The sequence below is a fragment of the Globicephala melas genome, chromosome 2 (genome assembly GCF_963455315.2).
Source record: "Globicephala melas chromosome 2, mGloMel1.2, whole genome shotgun sequence".
Lineage (NCBI taxonomy): Eukaryota > Metazoa > Chordata > Mammalia > Artiodactyla > Delphinidae > Globicephala > Globicephala melas.
Window position 1 is genome coordinate 16,604,223 of NC_083315.2, and position 19,401 is coordinate 16,623,623.

The following is a 19,401-nucleotide window of genomic DNA, read 5'->3' on the forward strand; positions in this document are numbered from 1 at the left end:
AGCAATAAGTCCCAACCCTGGACCACCAGGGAATTCTCAACTTTAATTAATTTCTGAGATGCCTAGGGGCCCTTTGGAATACTCGAAGTTAGCTAGAGAAAGAAACTTACAATCTGTTATCAAAAGCAGTTCAATATTCCAGAAAAACTTTGTTCTCTCAACAGAGAGAGAAAACCAAATTCCAGTCTTATGCTAGCTTACTATATATAACAAAATTCATTTATCTAATTAAATTCAATCTAAATCAAACTTGACAATATACAAAATTCTTTTCTCAAAGTTCCTTTTTCACAAACCTTTTATAACTTTCTGGACCCATATTAATTTTTCACTTATTTTCCCCATATATAAGCAAAACAGCTCTAGGACAAAATACTTCTTTTTTTCTTCAAAAAAAATCTCCATTCTTTATACCTTCTCTTGCTGACAGCACATATCTTACTTGCTTCACACACTGAAATGCTTCCCCTATCATTTTAGTAGATTTAATTACATATTACAATTTTTAACCCTTAAAATCTTAACAAAACCAAGAAACAAGTAATTGAACTGTCTGTTATACCAGCATCTGTAAAAACTATTTTTAAGTAAACATCCCTGAAACATAATTACTCTGAAAGTGTTTATCCAAAAGCTTTTATCCAATTTATCTCTATTTTATTATTTATGGCAATATCACACATAGACATATGTGCCTCCAGACAGAGACCCCATAGCTTTATCTTAAAACTTATTCATGAATCAAATATTTTAATACAGAGCTCATTAGTCTATTAATAACAGTTGGAGTAAGTTAAGTTTACAAACTTCAGTTTAAAATATCTTTCCTCCTTTTTTTTTTCCTGGCTTGAAGTTCTACTAATTAACCCAAGGCTGAAGTCTCAGGCAAAGTGGGCTGTTTTTGTATTTCAAGGACATGATATGAGTTAACTTCAAGTTTTTTACTAGGAACTTTTGTTCTCATGGATTCAGAATTCTGAAATTTTTTTTTTTTAATCAAGCCAGCTTTCTCTAACTGCATACGTGAAAAGAACCAGTTTTGGAATTTCAAAAGAGTTTCATCTTAACCAATTTTCTCCAGAGTCTAAAGAATACTGTTACCATACATTGTTAAAAAATTTATCTTTCTTTTTCTTTAGTCATAATCTCATAGCTAAAATTTTTCTAATAAATTGAACCTGAATTTCTCATTTTACAAAAGACAACAAAGATACCAATCACACAAATGGAACATACATTCACACACCACAAGACAGAACTGTCACAATCCTCCAAGACGACCGATACGGTGTCCCAAACAAACACGTCCCCAACATAAATGGTCCTCGACGTCACACACACCTCAGAACCAATTGGCAAAATGCCCAACAGCGCTTCGTGCTCACAAATGGTCCTCGACGTCAGACACACGTCAGAACCAACTGGCAAAATGCCCAACAGCGCTTCGTGCTCACAAATGGTCCTCGACGTCAGACACACGTCAGACCAACTGGCAAAATGCCCAACAGTGCTTCATGTTCACAAACGGTCCTCAACGTCAGACACACGTCAGAACCAACTGGCAAAATGGCCAACAGCGCTTCGTGCTCAAAAGACAAGTTTGCCCGGGAAACACCAGTGGACTTACTTGGTCTTGGAGCTCGTCAGCAAGTCCAGATGCATGTTTCCGTTCCACCAAGGAAAAGCGTACGTTGACAGCCAGTGCCGAGCAGGGGAGAAACAGGGAGGATCCCCCAAACACATGGTTTCGGCAGCTGCTAGGAGCGTCCCCCCAAACCCCACTGCCGGGGCCAGCGAGCCTCGAGCGGCGGCTCCTCACAGCCATCCCGGCGCGTCATCATGGCGGCTCAGCTCGGGAAAACCCCGGGAGCAGATGTCGCGAGAGTGCAGCAGCCCCAGGTTGGGAGCCAGAGACTGTAACCGGAAGTGGGGTAGGGCTGCTCGCCGCTCTAAAGCCAATAAAGAGGCCAGGTTGGTGGGAAGGAAAGTTTGCTTTATTTCAGAGGCCGGCAGCCTGGCGGGGGAGGGGGCAGAGGCCTGTCCAAAGGCCGACTCCCCGCGCTGACAATCAGTGGGCAAGAGCTTTTATAGATGTGGGGAGGGGGCTACACGCAGAAACAGCACAGTCAGCTCTGACAGTCATCTTGACGTTGGTCATCGGAGGTCTGATCGGCATCATCTTGATTGTTTTAAGTACAGTTAATCTTCAGTTCCAGGGTTACTTTTTTCCCATTTCTTTGAGTCCAGTTCTCAGAACTGTGGAAGCTATGTCATGGCTACAGTCTGGACATCACGCAGTTAACTTCACCCACCTGGTGGGGCTTTCAACATCTATAAGACAACTCACGGGAGCTGTTTTCCCTTGTTTCTGTAATTTCTCACTTCTCTGATTAAACTTATTGTTTGGCTAAAATTTTTCCACAGACATAAGGCAGTCTGAGGACATGGTGGGCAAGGACCATAGGGTCCTGGTCCGTTTCAGTAGGGTGTGAAAGAAATGTCTTTTAAGAAAAAAATCTTGATATGTGAACCCTCCAAGTTCTTGCTCCATAACGAACTCCTGGTAGGTTAAACCTGCCCCTAAATTTTCCCCTCATTTCCCATTTCCATGAAAGTTCTCTTATTCCAACCAATCACCATGGCTCCTTTATTCAGCAAATATTTATTTAGCACTTACCGTGTGCCAGACACTATTCTGTATGCTGTGGAAACTGCAGTGAACTAAACAGACGAAAGTCACTGCCCTCGTGGAATTTGCATTCTATTAGTGTAGATGGATAATAAAATAAATGAGTAAAGTATACAGTAAACAAAAAGGTGATAATTTCTATGGAAAGAAAGAAAATAGGGAACGGAGATGGGATAGGACTCTGGATATAATTTGACCTCCTTTCTTACGTTTTGGACACAAACTTTTCCCAGTCTCCCATCTGGACAGCTGAGATGCACGAGGACTTTACAAATGACTAAATAGTACTAAAATGAATTAATACTAAGTGGCTAGTTGTTAAGGGAGATTCAAGTAGAAATACACAGAACATACTTGAAGTATAAAAAAGTGTGCTCCCAGGACTCACGGAGCCTGTCTCCTTTTACACACTGCTTCCTGACCTCCCTAGTCTCTGGACAGAAGGGCTGCAATAATTCCACAGGCCCGTAGCCCAGGTGCTGCACATCTTCTCTGCTGACCTGTCCCCACATGCAGGAGGCCCCTCGCAAGCCAACATTCAGGAGTCTCATCTTTGACACGAGATGTCTCATTTTATTTGCCCGCTCCCCCTAAGTTACTCCTCTCCCTGAGCTGTGATTGGTTTCCAGCCCGAGAGGCACCTCACTGCCCCAGGTGGTGGGGGTCATGGATGATCTCATCCGCCTTCTCCAGCAGGACTGCCCTTGTGGGTTGTGGCAGCGACACCCACTCCTTATGGGATATACATGCGCTCCCCACTTTGCTCAGAGCCTTCACAGTTTGGTGGGGCCATAGGTCGGTCTCAGGCAGCATTGAAGAAACAGTGAACAAACTTTCTTGTCTTCTCTGGCACAAAGGCTAGAAGCCCATGCTCTGACTGGCATTACAGCAAGAGGTGGAAACAGCCCAGATCCTTGAACAGAGCTGACATGCAGAGCTACCAAACCCATAGTAGACTCCGTGTGGGTAAAACATACACCTTTATGTGTTGAGCCACTACAACTGGAAGTTTCTTTCCTACCACAGCTTAGTTAAACTAATACCCAGCCTATAATAGTCAAGTGAGATCACAGCACTGGGCATTCCAAAGCATTCCGATAACACTTGACATTTGGCAACAAGGAGACCATTCCTTCACACGGAGGAGGCCGTGTGGGGCAGCATCTCAGATTACAAACTTTGGGTTAGACAGAACTGGGTTTGAATCTTGCAGATGCTACATACTAACTGGTTGTGAGACATGAGTCATATTGCTCAGCCTTTCTGAACCTCAGTTTTTGTAACCTCAATTCATCAGGTTGTTTTAAGGTTGATGGAAACATCTAGTAAGGTTTGGTACACAGTAAGCACACAGAAAATCGTAGCAGTCATGATGATAAGGAGTTCAGAAGTTTACGTAGAGTAGATTCAATAATGTGCTCGCCGATTAGCCGAACCACACACATCTGATGTCCGAGCTCTGGGTGCTAAGGGAACAGAGAACAAAACCAAACTGGTGTCACTGCCTGGACCTCTCCAACCACCCAAACTTTCTAATAAATACATGAAAATAAATCAAAGGGATGATTTGTTATTTGGATGACCGAATAACATTATTTGGTATTTCTTCTTACAACTCATAGGAACTTAGGTAACTTAAATATATATAAAATTAAAAGTTGACCCAAGAAAAATTATGTTTAAGACTCCAGATATAAGGTCTTTTTAGATATAGGACATGAATCACAGCAGAAATTTTGAAAATGATCTGAGGGTAATGATTGAATCTGCTTTAAATACATCGCGAGGAGTAGCTTCAAGATGGCAGCGGAGTAAGATGTGGAGATCACCTTCCTCCCCACAGATACACCAGAAATACATCTACACGTGGAACAACTCCTACAGAACACCTACTGAACGCTGGCAGAAGACCTCAGACCTCCCAAAGGGCAAGAAACTCCCCACGTACCTGGGTAGGGAAAAGAAAAAAGAAAAAACAGAGACAAAAGAATAGGGACGGGACCTGCACCAGTGGGAGGGAGCTGTGAAGGAGGAAATGTTTCCACACACTAGGAGCCCCTTCGCGGGCGGAGACTGCGGGTGGCGGAGGGGAGAAGCTTCGGAGCCGCGGAGGAGAGCGCAGCAACAGGGGTGCGGAGGGAAAAGCGGAGAGATTCCCTCACAGAGGATCAGGGCCGACCGGCACTCACCAGTCCGAGAGGCTTGTCTGCTCCCCCGCCGGCGCGGGCGGGGCTGCGAGCTGAGGCTCGGGGTTCAGTCGGAGCGCAGGGAGAGGACTGAGGTTGGCGGCGTGAACACAGCCTGCAGGGGGTTAGTGCACCACGGCTAGCCGGGAGGGATTCCGGGTAAAAGTCTGGAGCTGCCGAGGAGGCAAGAGACATTTTCTTGCTTCTTTGTTTTCTGGTGCGCGAGGAGAGGGGATTAAGAGCGCTGCTTAAAGGAGCTCCAGAGACGGGCGCGAGCGACGGCTAACAGCGCGGACCCCAAAGACGGGCAGGAGACGCTAAGGCTGCTGCTGCCGCCACCAAGAAGCCTGTGTGCGAGCACAGGTCACTGTCCACACCCCACTTCCGGGGAGCCTGTGCAGCCCGCCACTGCCAGGGTCCCGGGATCCAGGGACAACTTTCCCGGGAGAACGCACGGCGCGCCAACGTCACGCCGGCCTCTGCCGCCGCAGGCCCGCCCCGCGCTCCGTGCCCCTCCCTCCCCCTGGCCTGAGTGAGCCACAGACCCTGAATCAGCGGCTCCTTTAACCCCGTCCTGTCTGAGCGAAGAACAGACGCCCTCCGGCAACCTACACGCAGAGGCGGGGCCAAATCCAAAGCTGAGCCCCAGGAGCTGTGCGAACAAAGAAGAGAAAGGGAAATCTCTCCCAGCAGCCTCAGGAGCAGCGGATTAAATCTCCACAGTCAACTTGATGCACCCTGCATCTGTCGAATACCTGAATAGACAACGAATCATTCCAAATTGAGGAGGGGGACTTTGGGAGCAAAGATATATATATATTTTTCCCTTTTCCTCTTTTTGTGAGTGTGTACTTGTATGCTTCTGTGTGTGATTTTGTCTGTATAGCTTTACGTTTACCATTTGTCCTAGGGTTCTGTCTGTCCGTTTTGGAGGGTTTTTTTACTATTTAAAAATTTTTCTTAATAATTACTTTTTATTTTAGTAACTTTATTTCATTTTACTTTATTTTATTTTATTTTATCTTCTTTCTTTCTTTCTTTCTAATTTTTCTCCCTTTTATTCTGTGCCATGTGGAGGATAGGCTCTTGGTGCTCCAGCCAGGCATCAGGGCTGTGCCTCTGAGGTGGGAGAGCCAAGTTCTGGACACTAGTCCACAAAGACCTCCCAGCTCCATGTAATATCAAACGGTGAAAATCTCTCAGAGATCTCCATCTAAACGCCAAGACCCAGCTCCACTCAACGACCAGCAAGCTACGGTGCTGGACACTCTATGCGAAACAACTACCAAAACAGGAACACAAACCCATCCATTAGCAGAGAGGCTGCCTAAAATCATAATAAGGCCACAAACACCCCAAAACACACCACCAGACGTGGACCTGCCCACCAGAAAGACAAGATCCAGCCTCATCCACCAGAACACAGGCACTACTCCCCTCCACCAGGAAGCCTACACAACCCACTGAACCAATCTTAGCCACTGTGGACAGACACCAAAAACAATGGGAACTACGAACCTGCAGCCTGCGAAAAGGAGACCCCAAACACAGTAAGTTAAGCAAAATGCAAAGACAGAGAAACACACAGGAGATGAAGGAGCAAGGCAAAAACCCACCAGACCTAACAAATGAAGAGGAAATAGGCAGTCTACCTGAAAAAGAATTCAGAATAATGATAGTAAAGATGATCCAAAATCTTGTAAATAGAATAGAGAAAATACAAGAAACGTTTAACAAGGACCTAGAAGAACTAAAGAGCAAACAAACAGTGATGAACAACACAATAAATGAAATTAAAAATTCTCTAGAAGGGATCAATAGCAGAATAACTGAGGCAGAAGAACGGATAAGTGACCTGGAAGATAAAATAGTGGAAATAACTACTGCAGAGCAGAATAAAGAAAAAAGAATGAAAAGAATTGAGGACAGTCTCAGAGACCTCTGGGACAACACTAAACGCACCAACATTCGAATTTTAGGGGTCCCAGAAGAAGAAGAGAAAAAGAAAGGGACTGAGAAAATATTTGAAGAGATTATAGTTGAAAACTTCCCTAATATGGGCAAGGAAATAGTTAATCAAGTCCAGGAAGCACAGAGTCCCATACAGGATAAATCCAAGGAGAAACATGCCAAGACACATATTAATCAAACTATCAAAAATTAAATACAAACAGAATATATTAAAAGCAGCAAGGGAAAAACAACAAATAACATACAAGGGAATCCCCATAAGGTTAACAGCTGATCCTTCAGCAGAAACTCTGCAAGCCAGAAGGGAGAGGCAGGACATATTTAAAGTGATGAAGGAGAAAAACCTACAACCAAGATTACTCTACCCAGCAAGGATCTCATTCAGATTTGATGGAGAAATTAAAACCTTTACAGACAAGCAAAAGCTAAAAGAATTCAGCACCACCAAACCAGCTTTACAATAAATGCTAAAGGAACTTCTCTAGGCAGGAAACACAAGAGAAGGAAAACACCTACAATAACAAACCCAAAACAATTAAGAAAATGGTAATAGGAGCATACGTATCGATAATTACCTTAAATGTAAATGGATTAAATGCTCCAACCAAAAGACATAGACTGGCTGAATGGATACAAAAACAAGACCCATATATATGCTGTCTACAAGAGATCCACTTCAGACCTAGGGACACAAACAGACTGAAAGTGAGGGGATGGAAAAAGATATTCCATGCAAATGGAAATCAAAAGAAAGCTGGAGTAGCAATTCTCATATCAGAAAAAATAGACTTTAAAATAAAGACTATTACAAGAGACAAAGAAGGACACTAAATAATGATCAAGGGATTGATTCAAGAAGAAGATATAACAATTGTAAATATTTATGCACCCAACATCGGAGCAACTCAATACATAAGGCAAATAGTAACAGCCATAAAAGGGGAAATTGACAGTAACACAATCATAGTAGGGGACTCTAACACCCCACTTTCACCAATGGACAGATCATCCAAAATGAAAATAAATAAGGAAACACAAGCTTTAAATGATACATTAAACAAGGTGGACTTAACTGATATTTATAGGACGTTCCATCCAAAAACAACAGAATACATATTCTTCTCAAGTGCTCATGGAACATTCTCCAGGATAGATCATATCCTGGGTCACAAATCAAGCCTTGGTAAATTTAAGAAAATTGAAATCGTATGAAGTATCTTTTCCGACCACAACACTATGAGACTAGATATCAATTACAGGAAAAAATCTGTAAAAAATACAAACACAAAGAGGCTAAACAATACACTACTTAATAACCAAGAGATCACTGAAGAAATCAAAGAGGAAATCAAAAAATACCCAGAAACAAATGACAATGAAAACACGACCACCCAAAACCTATGAGATGTAGCAAAAGCAGTTCTAAGAGGGAAGTTTATAGCAATAAATTCGTACCTTTAGAAACAAGAAACATCTCAAATAAACAACCTAAACTTACACCTAAAGCAATTAGAGAAACAAATTAGAAGAACAAAAAAACCCCAAAGTTAGCAGAAGGAATAAAATCATGAAGATCAGATCAGAAATAAATGAAAAGGAAGTTAAGGAAATGGTAGCAAAGATCAGTAAAACTAAAAGCTGGTTCTTTGAGAAGATAAACAAAATTGATAAACCATTAGCCAGACTCATCAAGAAAAAAATGGAGAAGACTCAAATCAATAGATTTAGAAATGAAAAAGGAGAAGTAACAACTGACACTGCAGAAATACAAAGGATCATGACAGATTACTACAAAAGCTCTATGCCAATAAAATGGACAACCTGGAAGTAATGGAAAAATTCTTAGACATGCACAACCTTCCAAGACTGAACCAGGAAGAAATAGAAAATATAAACAGACCAGTCACAAGCATTGAAATTGAAACTGTGATTAAAAATCTTCCAACAAACAATAGCCCAGGACCAGATGACTTCACAGGAGAATTCTATCAAACATTTAGAGAAGAGCTAACACCTATCCTTCTCAAACTCTTCCAAAATATAGCAGAGGGAGAAACACTCCCAAACTCATTCTATGAGGCCACCATCACCTTGATACCAAAACCAGACAAAGATGTCACAAAGAAAGAAAACTACAGGCCAATATCACTGATGAACATAGATGCAAAAATCCTCAACAAAATACTAGCAAACAGAATCCAATAGCACATTAAAAGGATCATACACCATGACCAAGTGGGGTTTATCCCAGGAATGCAAAGATTCTTCAATATATGCAAATCAATCAATGTGATACACCATATTAACAGATTGAAGGAGAAAAATCATGATCTCATTAGATGCAGAGAAAGCTTTTGACAAAATTCAACACACATTTATGATTAAAACCCTCTAGAAAATAGGCATAGAGGGAACTTTCCTCAACATAATAAAGGCCATATATGAAAAACCCACAGCCAACATCGTCCTCAATGGTGAAAAACTGAAACCATTTCCACTAAGATGAGGAACAGGACAAGGTTGTCCACTCTCACCACTATTATTCAACATAGTTTTGGTAGTTTTAGCCAAAGCAATCAGAGAAGAAAAAGAAATAAAAGGAATCCAAATCGGAAAAGAAGAAGTAAAGCTGTCACTGTTTGCAGATGACATGATACTATACATAGAGGATCCTAAAGATGCTACCAGAAAACTACTAGAGCTAATCAATGAATCTGGTAAAGTAGCAGGATACAAAATTAATGCACAGAAATCTCTGGCATTCCTATACACTAATGATGAAAAATCTGAAAGTGAAATTAAGAAAACACTCGCATCTACCATTGCAACAGAAAGAATAAAATACCTAGGAATAAACCTATCTAAGGAGACAAAAGACCTGTATGCAGAAAATTATAAGACACTGATAAAAGAAATTAAAGATGATACAAATGGATGGAACGATATACCATGTTCTTGGATTGGAAGAATCAACATTGTGAAAATGACTATACTACCCAAAACAATCTACAGATTCAATGCAATCCCTGTTAAATGACCAATGGCACTTTTCACAGAACTAGAACAAAAAATTTCACAATTTGTATGGAAACACAAAAGATCCCGAATAGCCAAAGCAATCTTGAGAAAGAAAAACAGAGCTGGAGGAATCAGGCTGCCTGTCTTCAGACTATACTACAAAGTTACACTAATCAAGACAGTGTGGTACTGGCACAAAAACAGAAATATAGATCAATGGAACAGGATAGAAAGCTCAGAAATAAACCCACACACATATGGTTACCTTATCTTTGATAAAGGAGGCAAGAATATACAATGGAGAAAAGACAGCCTCTTCAATAAGTGGTGCTGGGAAATTGGACAGGTACATGTAAAAGTATGAAATTAGAACATTCCCTAACACCATACACAAAAATAAACTGAAAATGGATTAAAGACCTAAATGTAAGGTCAGACACTATAAAACTCTTCGAGGAAAATATAGGCAGAACACTCTACGACATACATCACAGCAAGATCCTTTTTGACCCACCTCCTAGAGAAATGGAAATAAAAACAAAAATAAACAAATGGGACCTAATGAAACTTAAAAGCTTTGGACAGCAAAGGAAACCATAAACAAGACGAAAAGACAACCCTCAGAATGGGAGAAAATATTTGCAAATGAAGCAACTGACAAAGGATTAATCTCCAAAATTTACAAGCAGCTCGTGCAGCTCAATATCAAAAAAAACAAACAAGCCAATCCAAAAATGGGCAGAAGACCTAAATCGACATTTCTCCAAAGAAGATATACAGATTGCCAATAAACACATGAAAGAATGCTCAACATCATTAATCATTAGCGAAATGCAAATCGAAACTACAATGAGATATCATCCCACACCGGTCAGAATGGCCATCATCAAAAAATCTACAAACAATAAATGCTGGAGAGGGTGTGGAGAAAAGGGAACCAACCCTCTTGCACTGTTGGTGGGAATGTAAATTGATACAGCCTCTATGGAGAACAGTATGGAGGTTCCTTAAAAAGCTAAAAATAGAACTACCATACGACCCAGCAATCCCACTACTGGGCATATACCCTGAGAAAACCATAATTCAAAAAGAGTCATGTACCAAAATGTTCACTGCAGCTCTATTTACAATAGCCAGGACATGGAAGCAACCTAAGTGTCCATCAACAGATGAATGGATAAAGATGTGGCTCATATGTACAATGGAATATTACTCAGCCATAAAAAGAAACAAAATTGAGTTATTTGTAGCAAGGTGGATGGACCTAGAGTCTGTCATACAGAGTGAAGTAAGTCAGAAAGAGAAAAACAAATACCGTATGCTAACACATATACATGGAATCTAAAAAAACTAACAAAAAAAAAGGTCATGAAGAATCTAGGGGCAAGACGGGAATAAAGACACAGACCTACTAGAGAATGGAGTTGAGGATATGGGGAGGGGGAAGGGTAAGCTGGGACAAAGTGAGAGAGTGGCATGGACATATATACACTACCAAACGTAAAATAGATAGCTAGTGGGAAGCAGCTGCATAGCACAGGGAGATCAACTCAGTGCTTTGTGACCACCTAGAGGGGTGGGATTGGGAGAGTGGGAGGGAGGGAGATGCAAGAAGGAAGAGATATGGGAACATATGTATATGTATAACTGATTCACTTTGTTATAAATCAGAAACTAACACACCATTGTAAAGCAATTATACTCCAATAAAGATGTTAAAAAATATATATCGCATATTCAAAGTCAAGAAGCATTTTAATCAACATTGAAAATCTTCAGAAATTGGACAAAAGTAGAGCAGTGACAGCCTAAGAAACCATGGAATGGTTTCCAGACAGGATTACATCAAGATCGTTAGTTTTGCCAGCATCACGTCTCTGCAAGATGATGATGGGGCCGTGAAGAAGGGTGCTAAGTTAACTCATGTCAAAAGTGATGGTCGGGGGAGATGCCCAAATCACTGAAAGGAGCATTACAAAGACTAGAACCTGCTCTCCATCCCGAGAAGTCATCTCAATCAAGCTGCCGAAGGGTGAGACTCAATTGTACCATCCCCAGACAGCAGGTCCATTTCAATCCAACATTCTGCCAGAACAAGTGACTTTCCAACTCTATTAATAGGGCAGTGATAAAATTTGGTATTGGCTATGAATGTTTCACGTTTATGGAACTCCTACATCATAATAGGTATCATTCTAGTTAGACGCGGAGATGAGAGACAATCTTTCTATAAAGAAAAGCCTTCTCTTGGGAGTCACCGTTGGACAACGAAACTCTACTGTCTGATAGTTTCTCAGTTATTTGTAATAAGGACCCTAAGGAACAAGAGTAGAAGTTATTGAAGAAAGATTAAATTGGGTTCACCCTACTTTTACCATTCAGGATTTTAAAGCCATTGGAAAGTAGTAAACTGTGTGAGATGAATGAGGCAACTTCTTTTGAACAGGAAGATTTGGCTTTTCACAAATTGGTCCTCCCCTTTGACTCCTGACCACACCGTGATGAGTAACAGAGTATTCGCTTTGGTCTATAGAACTTTAAGTTTTCCACCAAGCAACATACTTTGTGAGCACTCTCTTCCTCTCAGAAAAGTCCACATGTAGGGCTCTCACCATCAATGAGGCAGGATGGCTGCAACGTGCTTCTGGGCTAAGTGAGTGGGATTTCCAATTTCCTAATTTTACTTTGTTTTCCAGGCTGCATTGTGCTCAGGCTCTTCTGTATTGTGCTCTGAGAAACCTGCAGTGATGTGTTCTCTGTCTTGGAGTGTCTCAAAACCACCAGGCAAATTCTGGAACCACTAGCTTAGTGTACCTGCAGGCGGGGTCGCTGCTTCTCAGACCTGAATGGATGGGCGTATGGGTCATCTGGGGAATCTTGTTAAAATGACTCAGCAGGTCTGGGGTGTGGCCTGATACTCTGCATTTCTAACAGGCCTCCAGGTGGTGCTGTTGCTCCTGGTTCTTGAGTAGCCAGTCCCTCTGTGGGCACCTGTCGAGATCATGCAGTACTATGGCATGGTAGGAGGAATGGAGGGGGAGATGAGACCAGATACGTGCTGGACTCATTCCTCAACCTGCCTAAACTTTGGAGTCCTCATTTATAAAGTAGAATAATGAGAAAGCTTAGCTCCCAGAGCTGCTGTGAAAATAGAATGCTCTCAGTATTAAGAAGTATAGTGTTATCACCATACAAGATTCCCATAGAGTTTACTCCTTCTCTCCTAAAATGATAGAATTGGTTAATGGGAACTTTACTGCTACTAAGAAGTGGCATACGTGTGATAACGTGATGCTCTTATCTGTATCATCTTGCAATGTTTCTTTGGAATATTAAAAAAAGAAATGCCAGAGATCATCCTGGTCTCACTTGCTTCTTGGTGCTAAGTTGTACTCAGTTTGAAGCTCCCTTCCCTCTGGCTTCTCAACCCCTGAGCTGAAAAGCTGCTTAAGACGCCTTCGTGGATAGAGTTTAGGGAAATAGAGCTAATTCTTGGCAGAACTGCTTTTCAATGCAACACAACAGCTCTATCACTGGGAAGCAGAAACATTACAGAATGCTACAAAATCCATCTGATTTGCAAAAAGATAAAGTGCAATCCAGCCCAAGTGGTGATTAATATGTTAGGAGGGAAGACAGGAGATGGAACAATAAATGATTTTCATGTTTGAAGTTAAATGTTTCAATCCTCGTGACCTATTTAATTCTTGACTTTGGGAAGAATTCTACAGTGATTTAGCTCATTAAACCCAGGAAGAAAAGCCTAGCTTAGCAGCTAACTAGGGATAAGAAATGCGTGAAAAGCATGTATGTTTAAGGTTTCTCAAACAATGAAATAGAAAACATTAATCTATATGGCCCTTAGCGTTCTTCAGAAAGTATCTCCGGATTAATTCTGATAGACTCCTTGTAAGTCATCATGTTTTCTGGAAACACCCATGAGCATAAATAGAATTTAAGTTCAGTAAAGTGATTACCCAACTCTGGATCTTTTCTCTAAGCAGAGAGACCTAAAACTCCACTGAATAGGGAAAATGTCCTCTTCTTAGTTAAATCTTGGAAGATGCCAAAGGTGTCAGTGTCCAGAGAGAAGTAGGAATATTGATTCACTGGGAAGAGCTGTGCAGAGCAGTCCACCCCTGTGCTTCAGAATTTAGTTTTCCTATAATCAGAGAAAGGTGAAGAAAGAACCGTTAGCACATGGTGGGGATAAGGGGAGGCCAGTTGTGTTGCAACAAGCTTTTTTGTTTGTTTGTTTGTTTGCGGTACGCGGGCCTCTCACTATCGTGGCCTCTCCCGTTGCGGAGCACAGGCTCCGGACGCGCAGGCTCAGCGGCCATGGCTCACGGGCCCAGCTGCTCCGCGGCATGTGGGATCTTCCCGGACCGGGGCATGAACCCGTGTTCCCTGCATCGGCAGGTGGACTCTCAACCACTGCGCCACCAGGGAAGCCCACAACAAGCTTTCTTAAGGGTTTACTCTACTCTACCCTACCCTCTTGTCTTTGTTTATTATTATTACCACTACTATTATTTTAGTCCCAGATGGAAAAGAAATTTTCCTAAGAATTACCAAGTAGCTCAACTTTGCCCTTTCTCAAAATTTAGCATAGCTGCATGCCTAAACACTGTCAGATTTATTATCTATTTACTACAAGAACAAAACTTACCAACAGATATTTGGGAATTTCATTTAAAAAAAAAACTTTACTAAATGGAATATAGAAACATTTGACACAAGATTTGGAGTTGAAAATTTTCCATTTATAATGCCAAATTCTTTATGCCTTATCTTGACAAGTATCCAGTTTGGGTTGATATTCTTTCAGGAAATGTCTTCTTAATCTTCTCTCCTTATTAGGATATTATTTTTAAAAGAGAACTTTAAAAAATCTTGAAAGTTATTTGATGCTGGAATAATACCAATTTCTTTAACAATAACAAAGCTAATATAATAAAAGCCATCAGGTTTGGGATATTTTAGGAAAATGTTTAATTCAACTGTTTCTTTGGAATGTAGTAGTCATAGTTTGGAATTTAAGTTACAGTTCAGTTCTGTGTGGTTTTTTATGCAACTCAGTGTCTGAGAATACAAATGTCATTTAAAGTTAAGGCTTCGCTGTTCATTTTGAATCAACAATTTACAAGTGTCATATTGTCATAGAAAATAAAAATTTCTGTAAAAAAAATTTGCACAAAACTTTATGATGGTACAAAACATGAAGCAATAATATACCAGTAAAATGAAAACATTTTACTACAGAAAGTTTTATAGATCTCAATAAAGAAAAAAATATGTTATTTTACACCTTTTAAAATTACGAAACAATCTAAAACAATATAAACTGAACATTTTGTAACACTGCCTTTACAAATTAATAACTTTATAAACATATAATTTTTAAATATATTTATCAGTGCAAGATACTTTCAAATTTAAAGTTGCAGTATCATTTTTCCTTGGCTGAAGACAACTGTAAGTCTGTTGCCTTAAAGGTAAATCAAGTCTTAGTGCTTTCATCCTGGTACGATTATAACGGCTGAATGGATGCCTCTGGGGATAAGAATCTATTCTTCTTTCATAGTGATCAATACTTTCCTGGAAACGAAAGGCATTCTCAATTCAATTAGACCAGGATGAATGGACTTTCCCCTCCATGATGCAATGTGACTCCCACAAATATATTCGAGTGAGACCTACAGCAGTGCCGGAAGGGAGGAAGTTCTTACCTACAACACGGCATGGCACAAATACACGGAAAACAACCAAAGCTTCTTTGGGTTAATTCAATGCTGCCTGATAGGATATTTACTTCTCTGTGCCATTGGAGGCTTAGGTCTTAACAGCCCCAAGGCAGGCTTTTTGTTTGTGAGGCACTGGAAGTTTCTAGAAGCATTCATTCAAGTCTCTGTTATTTCAGGGTTGCTGCAGACTGAATTTTTAAAAACATTTGTTTTGACTTTACTCATTTTCTTCCCCTCTGTCATCTTAAAATACTTCATCCCCAGGCACCATGATTTATTGTCGCTTTCTTAAATTAACTGTTCTTTCTTCCACTTCCCTTATCTGACTCAATACCAAAACAAGAAGGCTCTCACGGGTCATTTTTGTGTATTTGGATGTAAAAATCTCCTGTTTTTGGATATGGGGAGAACTCTATTCCTTTGGGTCTCACTTGAAAGCCAATTAGTATTATTTCTTCTCTCAACTTATCGCTATTTTTATTAAATGCAAACATTTCTATTGAAGATCATTTCGATTGGAATAGACAGACAAATGGCTTAGGAAAAGAGATACTGTCACTTTAACCAGTTAACAAGGAAACCAAAGTTAGACTTTGGAGGGCAAAGTTAGGAATTTCCCTTATTTATTTACTTTCCAACATAAAGTCTAGTAAAAGTGTTCGCCATTACCAGCAGGTTAAAGCTGCAAGTTTCTTTTCTGGATAATGGCAAATGCTTAAATCCTAAGAGAGGAAAAAGACAGAGAGATAGGAGAGAAAGAGTTTACATTTGAAAATACATTCCATATGAAAGAACAGTAAGAGAGAATATTGCAGCTTTATACAAAAGGGTCAAGAGACATGAAATTGAACTACGGAAAAAGCAGAACAATTAAGCCACGTTGCCAAATCTTCAGAGCCCTTGCCTACCCGGAGGCTGACATCTCACACTAAAATATACTTTCTTCTTAGTCAGTGGGCCACCAGGGTTTGATTCAAGAGGAGGGCTTTCACCAGCGAGAAACAGGGCGGGTTAATGTAACACAATGAGAACCAGTACAAACAAAAAGGCACTTGAGAGGACGTAGACCAGCCAGTGCCAAGGATTCTTCGTTGTGGTTGTCGGCATCACACCCAGTTGCCAGCAGTGTCTGGTGATCGCACAGTTTTCTGTATGGAGTTCACAGCACAAGGTTGAGTACAACACTGGAAAACATGGAGGAAATCTGACGGTATTGCTTCGTAAACAGAGCTGACACGCTAGACTGGTACTGAGGCTACGGTACTTTAACAGAAAGCATCCTACTCCTTCTTTGCCTATGCACAACGCGGGCGATGATACACAAGGCCAGCTTCAGGAGTCCACTGAAATGTGGTTACGCGAATATATTCTGGGCACTGGGCTGCAGGTAGCATGTCCGTCGAAAGGGCCCCACTGAATACACCTGGTACCAGCATCTTGGATTTTGCAGTTTCCGAAGAGGATCCAGAAGAGGGAGAGAGAGAAGGGAAAGGGGAGTCCAAATGAATTATTAAGTCAATCATACTTGGTCTCAACACCAGCATTTGATTATTCAAAAGAAACCAACAGAAGGAAGCTGACTGTACAGCATTTCGATTGTTAACACAGCTAAGTCGTTCATGTCTGTCGGCCGAACTCATCGAAGCTCCTGAGAAAACCTGGCTTGGCATCATTAACGCACTTCCCAGCCTGAACAGTGAAAGATCAGCCGGTCCCCAGCTCAAGCTCTGTCCTCCGCTCCACTCTCCTGCTCACCTGGTCACCTCTGTCTGCCTTCATGCCTCCGAGTAAGTACTCTGTGGATTCAGTTTGTCTTTTTTCAACTTCACGCCATCCACAAGTTCGAAGTTATAGTTCTCCAGGGCAGATAAGTTTCTTTCCGACATCCCGTTGTGCCAGCAGGCACAGTACAGCACGACCCCACAGACGGCGCCCAGGAGGACGCCCAGGGCGCTCATGGCGATGATGGTGATGAGGATAGGGTCCAGGGTCTTCAACACGTTGCCCGGCTTCCTGGAGATGTTCTCATCACCGTCTCCCGTGCCTTGGTATCCTGGGGTGCTCCCTGGGGAGAAAAACGAAATTGGCTCCATGAGCCGCCAACGTACCAGATGACAGCAGACAGAGAAATGGAGAAGAAGGAAAGAGAAAGGAGTGAAGCAGACATCCGGACTGGGCTGTCCTCCCCGAGAGCCTGCGGGGGATTTCTGCAGCGGGGGTTTGGTTCCCCCATCGCCAAGAAACACCAACGTTTAGGTTTGACTCATCGCTGGGAATTGAAGGTGGGAGGGAAGGGTATTGGGTGTTGGTGCTGTGATTCTGACAGGAAGCTTAGCGCATGGAAACCACTGACTCTGGGTAAACGATGAGGGTTCGGTTCTAATCTAATTCCGATTTCATGCAGCCCGCCATCTGTGAGATTGTAATCTGTATTTATCGTCCTTGGCCAGATAAGAGGTCTGTAAACTTTGCAAAATGCTTCGTCACACATTTGTCTAGAGGGGGATTTAACCATTCCTGGCACCTTTGCCTGATCCCAAAACCCGGCACGAGGAACCCGCCCAAGCTGTCCTTCTGTGTGGTAGTGCTACCACATATCAAGTCTTCAAGTTTCCTCCTTGAGTCAATGGTGGTTTCACTCAGGAAGGAGAGGGCTTTCAGAAAGAAGGAGGGCATGCCTGCTGCTGACATTTCAAGTGGCTTATGGCTCCAGTCTAGAAGCTGGGTCAGTGCTGTGCTGAACAGAACACATTTAATAATCAGCATCTTTGCTGCCCTGGTGGTTTCGCTGCAGATGGTCACACAGCTCTGCGCTCAGGCACTGGGGAAATGTTTTCTTTACAGTGGAACATGAGAAATTACTAACATGGGAGCTTTGAGTCTCATTACCCGGGACTAGAAATGAGACTAAAATGTCCATGTGCAACAGGCCTGGTGTTTACTTAATGGTGTTCTGATCAACAAGGATTCCAATCAAAGAAAACTAAAAATATGAGACGCAAGTCCCTAAATAGGGGGAAACAAGCCATGGGGACACATTAATATTCTCTCCCTTGATGCAACATTGTTTTGAAACAACCTCTAATAAAGTTTACAACCCAGCGTGGACTACATAACTAAGCTAAACGAGTCACGTGTTAATATGACCAACCGCAGACATGGGGCCATCTTTATTTGTCTCCATCAAGTCCAAGTCTGGCTATAGTAGGTCCACATTTCTAAGGGCAACAGGTGCTGCTGTTGATGGGTAGGGCACAGAACTGCCGGCAGCAGCTGTGAGTGACGCTGGGGCAAGTGTCCAACACCACCACTGCTGGCAGGAGGCGCAGAGACTTCTGGGAATAAAATAATATCAGGCAAGGCCTAACTCCGACCACATGTCTTGCGTTGGATCACAAAGCAGTGTGCAACGAAAACACGCATTTTTGAGTTAATCAGTCTGAAGTCCGAGGCTACCATGTAATTTGCTGTGTTACTTAAGGCCAAGCCACTGCTCTGAGCTTCAATCTCCTCATCTGTAAAATGGGGATAAATACACTCAGAGAGCAGCTGTGAGGATTAAATAAGATAACTTATGTAAAGCGATTGGAACATACTAGCTACTCAATAAACCCCCATCAGCATCGTCAGCATCATTGTCATCAATACTGTGATCATTATCGCAAAACGAGGGTTTCAGGAGAGGAGGCTGGGAACAGATGGCCCAAACAAAACAGATTATCACAGAAATTGGGCTCCCGGTCTCTACAGATTATAGCTGGATATAAACCAGGAACAAGAATTTGGGCTGGTT

General features: G+C 41.8%; 1 protein-coding gene across 7 annotated transcripts in view; it reads right to left on the reverse strand.

Annotated features, from left to right (window-relative positions):
• Window positions 1-14,584: 14,584 nt before the first annotated feature.
• NRP1 (neuropilin 1) overlaps window positions 14,585-19,401 on the reverse strand; it is a 139,345-nt gene continuing 134,528 nt past the window's right edge. For 5 of the 7 annotated variants that reach the window (XM_030837087.3, XM_030837094.2, XM_030837093.3 and 2 more), the window contains one exon: window positions 14,586-17,673. In XM_030837087.3, coding sequence (XP_030692947.1) covers window positions 17,384-17,673 — 290 coding nt within the window. In that variant the 3' untranslated portion in view covers window positions 14,586-17,383. The other 2 variants (XM_060293150.1, XM_060293153.1) reach the window with 2 other exon arrangements.